Source organism: Nyctibius grandis, chromosome 7 (assembly GCF_013368605.1).
Source record: "Nyctibius grandis isolate bNycGra1 chromosome 7, bNycGra1.pri, whole genome shotgun sequence".
Lineage (NCBI taxonomy): Eukaryota > Metazoa > Chordata > Aves > Nyctibiiformes > Nyctibiidae > Nyctibius > Nyctibius grandis.
Genome location: NC_090664.1, coordinates 36,018,579 through 36,030,812, shown reverse-complemented (window position 1 = coordinate 36,030,812; position 12,234 = coordinate 36,018,579). Strand labels below are relative to the sequence as shown.

General features: G+C 42.2%; 1 protein-coding gene across 1 annotated transcript in view; it reads left to right on the top strand.

Moving 5' to 3' along the window:
* CUBN (cubilin) overlaps positions 1-12,234 on the top strand; it is a 149,901-nt gene that overhangs the window by 43,182 nt on the left and 94,485 nt on the right. Inside the window, 1 exon segment of the mRNA XM_068404678.1 lies at positions 1,157-1,344. Within this exon segment, the coding sequence (XP_068260779.1) occupies positions 1,157-1,344 (188 nt within the window).

Genomic DNA, 12,234 nt, shown 5'->3' with positions numbered 1-12,234 from the left:
ATTCTTCAAAATCCATTTTGTGCTCTTCATCCTGTCCTTTCAAACAGTTGTATGCTTCAGTGTAGCTTTGCAGACAAGCGCCACTCCCCCTGACCCTGACCTTCAGCTGTGTCCTGAGCAGTTTGAAGTCCTAAAAACACAGACCTCGCTGCTCTGTAAATCATCTGGAAAGACTAAAAAAATTTGCAGGAGGTGGGTGTATTATCCATAATGACAGACAATAGAAGGGTTTTGCAAGTGAATCTCAGCTATTTCTGCTGTTCAAACACTGCAGATGTGCTGTACAAAGCAAACAGCCTGTCCTGCTCCCCACCTCCTGCCCACTTCTCTGTGCATTACACAGATCTGCTCCCGATACACATTGTATACTGCCTCCAGATGAGGGATTGCCCACATTGATATTTTCTGTCTTTAGTGAAAGTTGGATACAGGAAAATGAGACTCATTGACCTAATGCCATAATTGTAATTTCACTCTTTATGTAGTTTAGTTTCTTTTTGATTTTCTCTGCACTTCAAGGAAAGCTCTCATTATTCCAGGTGAGTGTCCAGTTCTTATGCTAGGAAGTTATTGGATGTCTCGCGATGAAAATCATGGCTCCTTTTTAAAGAACTTCATGATCACTTCCAGTTCCTGGAGCTAGGAAATCCAATACAAGTAGTGTACTTTCAATTTGTTGTTTTAGTTGGAGCTTATAATTTTTTTTCCAGTTTCCTGAAATAAACCACTTTAATTCATTAGTTAGTCTTTGTTGAGCCCCCTCCCCAAATTGTTTCAAATGACAGGGCAAGTTTCTATTATTAGTTAAAAAAAATATAGAAGAAAACATGTTTTGGGAATAACCATGTATTTAAAATTAAAGAAAACTGCCAAAAATATATCTAAAAAATACATATACTGATGAGTCTGCAAGTGTCAGAAAAGAAGGACTTAATAGAGCTGAAGGATTCATGTTTGGAAAGTCTGGATTTTGTTTGCAACATATGCAATATGTTCTTCAATAGGGCACAATTCTCTTTCTGCATGATTTCTCTAATCTGTGAATAAAAATATTTCTCACTTTGTAATGCTATCAGTAACTTCAATTAGTAATTTTTTGAGATACGGGGTTAATAAGCACTGCACAAACATAATTTATTATCACTTTTTTTTTCAGATTGCCATGAAGTACTGACTGTTAATCGTAGCCATGGCATATTGGAAAGTTTAAATTATCCAAATAATTACCCATTAAATGAGCATTGCAACTGGACTATCCAAACTACAAGGGGGAACACACTCAACTATAGCTTCACAGCCTTTGATTTAGAAGATGGACCTGACTGTGACCGTGACTTCTTGAAGGTACGTACCCGGATTCTAGAAACAAGAAAAATCAGGTCTTTTCCAATAAAGAAAAACAATAAGGATGCAGAAGACAAAGGGGAAATTTATCTTATCTAAATTTAACCATTAAAACTCAAGTGTTAAGTCCAAACGATTTGTCCCTATTTCCTCCATGATAAGTAGGGACTGAAGCATTGCCAGAGAGCACCTTCATCCTACCTTAAGACAGGTGCCTGCAATAGGGAGGATGAATCACTTTGCAGGTGCCTAGTTTTGCTACAAAGAGTTTAGCTATCACCTTAGGTTAGATGCACTGGCTTTTATGGGTGAAGCGACATGTCATGATTCCAATCCAGACATTAGTATATTGATTGCAAAAACACAATAAGCCCAATATAGGGTTGCTGTATCTCCTGTTCATAGTTTCCTTTTCATAATTAATCTACTTCTTTAAATAGACTGAAAGAAACTGAATTTACCAACAAACAAAATGAGAAATTTTTAGCCAAATAAAACCATCCAGTCAATCTAAAGTGAAGTACCCTTTATTCTCATTTCCTCAAAAATTTTATTTCTAGGACAACTGAAAAGATATTTTCTCTCAGTTTTGTGCTTCATAGTGTGGGAAGTAGAGTGTAGTCATGATCACTGCTATACTGAAGATTATAATCTCCTGCCTACAATTTTGCTGTTTTGCTGAACTAATCCATCCTTCACATGTCACCCTTGTACAGGATGCCAGCATGTAGCCCCTGTGCTCTACTGAGGTTTTGCACAAGAGGAAAGGAAATTTAGAGAAATGTTAGAGAAGACTACTTACAGCCAAGGAGAGGGCTAAGGAATAGTGCCTACATTTCTGGGGCTACTTACTTACACTGGGGTTTTGCAGAAGGTCCAGCAACAGGCCTGGTGATGGGCTAATCTGTTCCCTCTAGATGTCCTCCCTTGCTCTCTCTACCTCCTTACTGTGCCAGATTTCACAGCTCAAAATTGGTAATAAGCTGGCAAAAGTGGTGTTCATCCAGCTTTCTTCTCTTTGTAGCCAGGGATGGAAAGAAAGAATAGATGTGTGAAGAAAATAAACAAGGGAGCACTGTCTTGAGAACTGACTATTAAACCCTGGTTCATTTTTGTGAGGAGGCTGAAAAGGAAACATTGGAGCCAAGTGGAGAGGCCAGTGCTAGTCTCAAGATGCCTAAGCCCTTGATCTATGAAAAGCGAGAGCCCTGCGCACAGTAGCCAGCTAGTGAAGAGCAAGAGACTTGCCAGAAGATGCTATTCTAGATGTAAGTCAAGGCTGGAGGAATAGTGCCAGCAGTAAGGACCTAATCCAAAGCACTTAAAAGAACAGAAATAAAACATATCAGAGGGAGTGAGGAGACAGGGAGCAGAAAATTACTTGCAGTCTTTGTTTTAACAATTTTTCAGTGCTTCCAATAAAAGAAAATACAGACTGAAAGAGGTATAAAGAGGAAAATGCAAGGGAAAAACAGAGTCAAGGAGGCTTTAATTTGCAATTCATGTGACATTACTTACAAATCTTTCTCCAAATGCCATTAAGAAATACCACTTGGAAAAGATGGTCTCATTTGGTTGTTGTGTGCTGCACAAATATGTGCCATAGTGTTAAAAAAGAGAACAAGGTTGAACCAGCCAGGGAACTGAATAGTGTTTGCTCCCACCCTGCGTCTTGCGAAAGGGGAGCATGTTGGCAAGGCTGTGAGTGCTCTGTGGTGTAGGGGAAAGGGGGAATCATCTCGAACAAGTGTGCAGTTCACTTTCTAAGCAGACTGTGGATATTTGGGACGTTTCTGTCTGAAATCCATGTGGAGTCTGACGCCACTGCAAATTGGGAAAAAATGTTAATAAAAAACCCTACTCATAGCTGTTCAGCTAAGATAAATTACTTTTCTGCCACATGCTAGTTTTGAGATTCTTTTATTGCAAAGAGGCCTAAAAGGGGAAAGCTCTGATGCCCTGGCTGAGTATAACACTGGGAAAATAGAGGTATAATCCTGTTCACTGTAGGCCAAGTGGGTGGTGTGTGGACCATGTGCCAGAGCCCTTCATTATTTTCTTAGAGGAAATGGCAAGCCGCTGCTCAGACAGGTTCCATGTAGCTGCACTCACAAACCAGTGTGGCCACTGGTGCTGATCAGGTGCTCTTTTCCCCAGGAGCTTTTAGGTGCCCCTTTTCCCATCTCCTTTTGGGTTTGGTGGCAGCAGCTCTCCCACCTCAACCCCTTGCAGCAGGCAGCAACACCCACACTACTTGTCTTCTTAGCTCTGTGGCAGCCCTGACAGTAGCAGCCTGGTGCTTCATGGCAGCTAGCAGATGGCAGGCTTGGTGACAATATTTGCTGCTACTTCTGGGACACTGGGGATGGGAAGGACGAGAGTTAGCTGTTAGGTTGGATTAGGTGATCACAGTTGTGGTGGTAGAGGGAGTAAGGGAAAGAGATAAGTGATGGACAAGGCCAAGATTAAACGTTGCAGAGGTGTTATGGCAGAAAGCTGACCTGTCTGAGCAGAGTACAATCAAGCAACGGCAGTTGAAAAAAAAAAAAAAAAAAGAATAGCAGAGCTAGAGCTGCTTTTAAAAGTCAGTGAGAGAAACAGATTTAACGCATGTGGACATATTTTTATGACATTGCAAATGTCTCAAACTAGAGCTCTGATTTTTTTGAAATCTTTCTGAATTCTGAAGGAGAAAATCATGGTGCTTGGTGGGGAGGGGACAGCTAGACTGGGCAAGCTGCATTCCTGAGTACTGCTGGACCTGGCCCACTGGACACTGTGGTTTTGGTCCCAGGCTCCATACTGCAAAAGGAACTGTTCTTCAGCTTCACGTTTAATTATGACTTACACTTCTGACCCAATCCCACATGTAGTATACAAGAAGAGCATTTTGCCTCATGACTAATTCAGTCTGATATACACAGAATATATTAATTTGTTTTTTACTCCCTGGCTTAGTCCACATGAGAGTCAGAAATTCAATATGTAGAATAATGACAAAATCAAAAGTTTCTACACACAGGTGTTCATAGTGGTTGTCAGTTATCAAAGATATTATCATCACTTAGAGCAAATAACTGTTTCAAATCCAGGACAAGAAAAAGATAGTCAGATGTCCAAAAAGTACAAGTAAGTACAAGTACAGTGCGTGGCTGTCCCAGACTGAAATGCAGTCACATCTGTACAATGAGAAGTCAGCCATGTATTGCATTACCTATTTCCTTTTCTCCTATGATCATGGGATGCTTCTGGTGAGCCAGACCGCCATTTGCAGCAGCTGGCTGGTGTTACTCATGGTGAGCAGCATTCCCTCTCCGCAGGGAGCCTTGAGAGACTCTGACCCGGTCTGGCCTGGGCAGGGCCTGCATCTCCACTGCTTCAGCACATACAACTATTCATACCTGTGTCAAGCAGGAAGGAAAAAGCCCTGTTCTTCTGACTTGGTGGAAATTTTCTGCCCCTGTGTGCAGGTGCCAGAAATTGAGAAGGGACAGTGTGGGAGGGAGGCAAAACTGCAGTTTTGGGTCTCTAGGATGAATCTCATATGAGCACTTTCTCAACAAATGAGCAGCATGCAGTGTTTCACGGCCTGTCAAAGGATGTTGGCTCATTGCTAGTAATGTTCACAGGCTGTGTGACATTTTGGAAGGAGTTTTATAGTAAAGTTTCAAGAATAGGAGAATAATTTCTTGTGATAAAGACCTGTACAGGAGTGGCAATGATATGATACAAGGTGTACCAAATAGCAGACTGTTTCCTAGTGATGCTGCACTAACTGTAATTAGATTGGATGGTCTTTAAATTATATTGCGTGCTGTGGCTTGGCTTAATAACCTAACATTAGTCTTTCTAGAGGAGTTATCAGGCTATAGCCAGTGAGATACTGCAGACAATGACATAGAAATGTCATTCCTTCCTCTACATTCCACCAGGTTATTAGCTGAACAAGCATATATTTAACTCTCCATCTTTAATGATTAATTACTTTCTTATTTAGTATGACAGAACATAATCTCCACAGAGGCAAAGCTATTTTATAAGTAAGGAGAATGTCATGTTATTGCCCTGAAGATCAGAGTCTTGCAGTAGGACTGAAATTTACTCCTTTCTTATCCAAGAAAAATATAATTTGAAACCCGCTGATCTTTCTGTCCTTCAGTGGCAATCTCCCTCCCTGTTGTTCTGCTCAGAAAGTACAGCCATTTCCTTGAAGTCCAGTCAGTTTAGCATCTGCTTTTTATAAGTACAGGGAAGACCTTGCCCAGCCTTTTGCAAGATGCCACCAGACTGATAAGCAGATAGTAAAATTGTGTCATGCAGCAAGACAAGTTTCAGAGCTCTCTGTTTGAGTCTCACCCCTTTGGTCTGTGCAGCACCTTAGCCTAGCAGCAAGGATGGAATTGTCATTGGGTTAATGCAAAAGAACATTTTATGGGGGCAAATGACTGCCTGATGATAACAACAATAGCCTTCCTTCTGCTGCAGGGCAGGACAGAGTTCCTCTTTTGAATAAACCTCTTCCTTGCTTGCTCACTGCCAGTGAAATTAAGCAGTCCACACTCTTTCAGCAATTAGGCTCAGAGTGGTTAAAATGCCACTGCACCCTTATATGTGGAATATTATCAAATGAGTACAGTAATTAATATGGCATCTGCTCCTGAGAACTCTTTCATTTCCTTCTGGTGGTAACAGGATATGTCCTATTTTTTTCTTTTTTAAACCACAGTAGCATTCTGGGGATGTGCCATAATATCCTTTTTCTCCATCTGGGAATACTGCATTAGATAGTTGTCACTTGCACTCAGCTGGTCATCCTCTTTTTTTATTAGCTTATCATAGGAAAAAACCAGCTTACCCTGTTTCTAGTTTTACTCCCTTTTGTACTTGTAATTAGTAAATATGCTTAAACCATATTAGGAGATTAACATTATTACATTTAATTTATGAGTGTGTCTTTTTAAAGCGCTGCAGAAATTCTCCAAGCACAGAGAATGGCTTTACTTATGGCCATGCATTAATTTACAAAATGTCACCGATAGTACATCACCCTGGGGAAGCAGATGATATATTAAATATACCCATCCAGGTTCTGCACACAGACATCAAATTACAGCCTGCTGGCCAGACTGCAGTGGTATCCATTAACGTATTAACATGCAAGCTGGCAGCATGCCAGCCCATCCCTGAATTCCTTCAGGGGTTTATGGGCCTCCACAAGAAGTCCTTCAGTATAAGACTGTAAGGATAAAAGCAACAATTCTCCTTGGGTTTCTGTGGCAGGCCTCACCATTGGTACACAGGGAAATCTTAGCCCTTGCACTGATTTTCAATGAGAGATCTGGATACTCAGAAGGAGAATGTCAGGCCAAAAAGCTGCCCACCCTAGACAAGACTGGTTCAGGGCTCAGATTTCTGTTTTCCCGATTGCCTGCATTGCCAGAACCGAAGGATGCTTTGGCTTTGCTGTTGGAAAGTTTACTTAGAAGCAAGCTTACAAATGCCCACAAAAACCCCCACCCCTCAAGACAGCTAAATTTGTCAGTGATGAACGTGTTGCATGGTGCCTACAGAAACCTCAGATGACAAGAAGCACGAGTGAAGTCAGCACAGACTCTGCTCTTGGACTCACAAAATGAGTCAGACCTTCATGGACTCAGAGTTTTCCACACCCTGCCAGCTCAGAGCAATGTGACTTTCAGGAAAAAGCACCGTACAATGAAGTGACTGTGAAATACTACCATATGATGGTAGTGTGCATGCCCCTTGTTGGGGAAAGGGCATTGGGGACTCATCTAGTTGCAGCTGGATTCTTCTCTCCTCTGTTCTTCTTCTGTATTCCAAATTTTGCTAGAAAGCCTGGCCAGCACCTATGAGACTGTGCAATGAAGTGGCTTATCCCACTCAGCATAGGCATCACAATAAGAAATTACATGGTGGCTGGAGAAACCTCATCTGAATTGGTTGAAGCTTCCCTTCATCAAAGGGAAGCCCCCAGACGACTCAGAGAAAACCACTTCAGACTTTGAGGAAGGTCTTGTGCCTCTCCTCCCTGTTGTTCCCATGAGCAGGCAGTTTTGCTTTCCTGAAAGCCTAAGAGGCAGGAATATTTCCCTTTTCTCCCATCGTCATTTGCCGAGACCAAGCTACAGCTCTCCTCAGTTGCTGTAGTTATGCATGATGCAAATTTTCTCAAATGGGGAGATTCCCAGAGAGGATCCTGCCCTTTCTGGCCTCTGATGGTGTCAGTGTGATGCTGCTTGCACTGACAGTTCAGTTCAGGGCTGGCAAAGCACGTGAGGAGCAGCACTCAGCCCTGCACATGAGTCAGCCGTGCTGCAAACTGCTCAGACCCCCCTGGGCTTTTCAGAGCAGGTGCACCTTCTCCATCCACCCCGACTGCTGTGTCCCTAGGCACAGCCCTGCCTCTTTGTAAGGAGCTTTTCCCACAGTAGCAGCTTTCTGCTGAATAATAACTTTGGAAATATTATTGTTCCAAGCTCAAAAGCAGTCCTGCTTCCTCCACCACAAGTGGATTCTTGTTGCAGAGGAACTGCCTCAGTTTCTGAGGCGTTAAGGAAAGCAGGCACTCTACTAAAATAGCCACAGCCTTGTGATCAGGCATGTGTGATCCCACTGCCCCAAGGGCGTGGATCCTCAAGCAGCCCCCCGGTCAGCAAAGGCAGGAGAGACACTTCAGGGACCCGTCTGGATGCTGGCCATGACAGCAAACCTCTGCCTGTACCTCAGGGAGAGGCGCGAGGTCAGGAACAGGACACCGGGGCAGCCTGGGTTTGCCTCAGGCAATGGAGCCATGATTTGAGGTCAAAGCACCCACAGTGGTTAGCAGAAAGGCAGGCTTTTTGGATACACTCCTGCACTGGATTGCCTTGCTTTCAGCCCAGCCTGCTCCATCCAGCATGCATGGGTGAGACACCAGGACTGCCCCATTGCAGGTGGCTGGGGCCTTCTCCATCCAGACAGCATGACGATTAGGTGGAGATGCTCTCTTAATACATGCTTGGGGATTTAAAATATTGTGCTGAAGAAATAAGGTTTTCAGGTCTTGGGGTTGACTGACAAGGTGGATGTCTCCTACACATTCCTTTCTTAAGCAGAGGTTGTTTCCTACTCCTATATCTAAAACAATTTTAAAATTTCATCCAAAGATACATTTCTTACATTCTTACAATAAATCCAATGCTAAAGAAAATTATTATTTTTATATCATTTGCAGAAATAAACCTTTCTAGAAAGACAGGAATGAGCAGATTTGCCTGTAGTTAGAAATCCTTGTTTTCTTTGAGAAGGGAGTAAGTGGTAATGTAAGAGATGAAAAAATATTTTCAAAAAATATCACTGCAGTCCAGTGTAGAATTTAACTTTCCTTGAAACTTTCGAGGGGCTCTGAGTATTTAAGGCTCAGGTTACGAGACAATACATAGGCTCAGATACAGCTCTTACTATTAAAAAACCAGACATTTATACATTTCCATAAGTTAGATAAATCCTAGAGAGATTAACCAGTGTGCATATATGTCTAGTGATGCACGATGTCAAACTCCATTGTACTATGGAATAAAATGGTTAATTAGTGAAAGTGTGTCATTGTGTGGAGACAAGAAAGTTGCCTATGGTGGCCAGAATAAGGAGCTTTATCAAGGTCATCTAGGGCATAAACATATTTAAATAATCATATTAAAACATTATTTAGAATGAGTTCTTAAGGAGGGCTTTTTTTTCTATTGGCAACTGCAAACACTTCTCATCATGCAAGCACAAACATAACCTTATTTTGTTCTCCTGTTTGTGCAGAAATAATAAAGCTCCACACAGTAAATCGCTCAAAGTCTTAAGCTGCCTTTGTTTCTGTGAAAACTCTGTTGCTGTGGTGCTAAGCTAGCGCAATGTGCCACATCCTGAGGCTTTAGTTTGTTTTTTTTTTTCTCTGATAGACCTGCAGGATCTTAAGCTCACACTCCAGTTCTTCTAGAATGAAATGTGTTGTTTGGAAATGGATTATTTTTATTTGTGTTAGTTCTTGCTTTAACAATTAATGGTGATCTCACTTTGGAGTGTGTTCTGTTAGTTGGATGATGATTATATTGTCTGGCTTTTGCTTCATTTTGTTTTCTGGTAACATTTGTTGCGATGCCATCAGAATTTCCTTTTCAAAAAACGACCTGTTCAGGAAGAGCTGCTCAGATACCTATAATCACTGCCTCTAGTGTTTAGATCAGTCAAAACAATCCCGTATCAGGTTTCCCACTTCTGAGAGGAAAGGGATACTTGTGTGTGTCAGAATAGCTCTTCGAGGATGTCCTAGAGGCTCTGGTAATGGATGGGACACTTGCAGCTATGCTGGTTTATTCCAAGGTGCAACCTCCTTTCCTGAGTTCTGCAAACACAGCCCAGGGCTGTTGCTGCTGATCCCTGTAAAAAGGCTTTCAGACTGCAAAGAATTTGTTTCAAGACTCAAATTGAGACAATTATGGATATAATTACTCATAATTATATAATGAATTAATGGCATCTGATAATAGAATTATTTACAGTACAATAAAAATGATAACTCTCAGTATTCATAGGATGGATTTTTCCCTCATATGAAACTTAAAGTTTGTCTTTGAAGACTCCATCATCTCTGGACCGACACTGTGTGGTGCCTAACTAATGTATGTAAGCACCTTTTTTCCAGGGCAGGTTAGGCTGGGGTTTTTCGTTATGATGATTTTCCTGATGAAAAAACATGTATTTTCACAGAAATAAAGTTCTCCAAGAGCAAAGTGAAATTTTGCCCTGAAAAAAAATCAGTTTTCTGCTAGGCAAACTGAACAGGTGGAGTCCCACTACCTGCCTGGAACGCTCCTACCAGTCTCACTTTGGAGGAAGGAATAAGCTTGACAAGGTGCTTGGCTAGAAAAATGTCCCTGCTTCGAGTATGCCCAAATGGAACAGGTTCAAAGTTTCTTTCTTCCCATTTGTTTGAGATCTTTATTTCTTTCCATGCAGCAGCAACTCCATTTTCTGGTCAGCTCAGTCCTTGAGCCCTTGCTCCAGTTCTGGCAATGAGCTTCTCTGTGACACAGGTCATGCCGCTTTGCTTTGCTCCTCCAAAGAGAGGTGAACAGCTGTGGCCTCCAGAGCATCATTACTGGTGTCAGTGACATATTTCCAGGCTGAAGAGTCAGAAAAGCCAACACGTAATACTGGTGCCCATGGTGACTCCCCTGGGAGAGCTACCCAAGCCGAACCCTTCCCGCAACCTAGGCTAGTCCTGCTGTCCCAGCCCCACTTTGGTGTACAGAAGATGGCTTTCAGCCGCCACTTTGCTGCAGGGCAGTCCCACAGCCTGATTCATCCCTCAGAGAACTAGTACCTCCCCTTTTCACTTTCGTGTCAGCCTATACGCTTGCTCCTAGGCAGCCTGATAAGGAGTTTCTTGTAACAGTTATTGAGCCCATGCCTAATAGTTCGTCTGAACATACTGCATCCCTGCCTGGGCCCGGTGTCGGGGTGTGGGCTGGTGAAATAGAGCACTCTGGGTGCTGCTGGGCAATTGCTTTGGTTAAAGAGTCTAAGGGTCTGAACACGTGCTGCAGCTGTTTGCATATTTTGCCTGTTGGATTGTCTGCCAAAATCATTACAAAGCCCTTGGATTTTCTGATGGAGGCTAAAAGGTCTGAGCAAATAAATAAATTACGAAACAAGTATCTACACAGAAAGGGAGCAACAGCTTTCTTCCCCATGAGGAGCTGGGAGGGAGCCCAATTCCCAGTTCCTAGGGTCAGTATGGTACCAGAGTGGCTAATAAACTGCCCCAAAATTCAATCGTCTTGCATAGTCCGAGGGAGTACCTTGCCTCATTTAGCTTTGGGAAGAAACTTCCCTTGATTTGCAGCAGTTTAGAATAGCACAGCTGACAAAGCAGGCCCTGAGACGAGAAACACTATCTCAGAGATCAGAAGAGAAATTGTGGCTCATGAGATCTGTGTTCAGCTTCAGTTTCACTTGCCCCTATTTGTGTGAGAGCAAAAGGTGGTTTGAGAAGTTCAAAATGTCCTGTGAAAACACACAGCTGTTCCCTTCATTTATAAGTGAAAGACAGCTCGAAAAAAACCCTCTGTAATTCTAGCAGTCGCGGTTCTGCCTCTCTCAATGAGTTACAGCTGGCCAGGCACTCGAATTTCCTGTGAAACTCCGCTCTGAACCCAGACCCACAGGACAGCGCGGCATGAGGGGATTGCCATAGTAACCATTCTTTGTGTCACGAAAAACCAACGGACTGTTTTCAGGGGAAATTACATAGAAATGTGACATTTGCTGTCTTAGATAAAAATAACACTCCTTTGATGAATCTAAATTGCAGGAGACTCATGAAGGTTGTTTTTTTGTTTGGATTTGAAAGTTTCTGGAAATGCTTTATTCCATAGTTCTTTAGATAGGTTTTTCATTTGTAATCACTAAAGCTAACGGCTGATCACTGAATATGTATCTTAACATAGTTTTTGCTTCTATTCAGAACACAGATTCATGATCTCCACATTGATTCATTCTTCTCCATTCATATTTTTCTGGTGTGAGATTTCCATGGCTTGAAGCCACAGAAATATGAGTAGTATATACCACAAAGCTGTCGAAGGAAGTAGTACTATTAAAAAATCTATTTGGATCTGACTTTTCTTCATTTTGCTGAACTTAAGCCATAAAAGAATGTGTAAAGCTCTCAGTCTGGCTTGGAGAAAGGTCATAACTGTAATGCTGGGCATAGGACAGCTCATCTGTCTGCCAGGCGGTCCTTCAAGCTTTACATTTGGAAAGAATGCAGATGGATATTCAACTTCTTACCATCTAATCTTTATGTCAATTTCATATCTATTATCAACCATATCT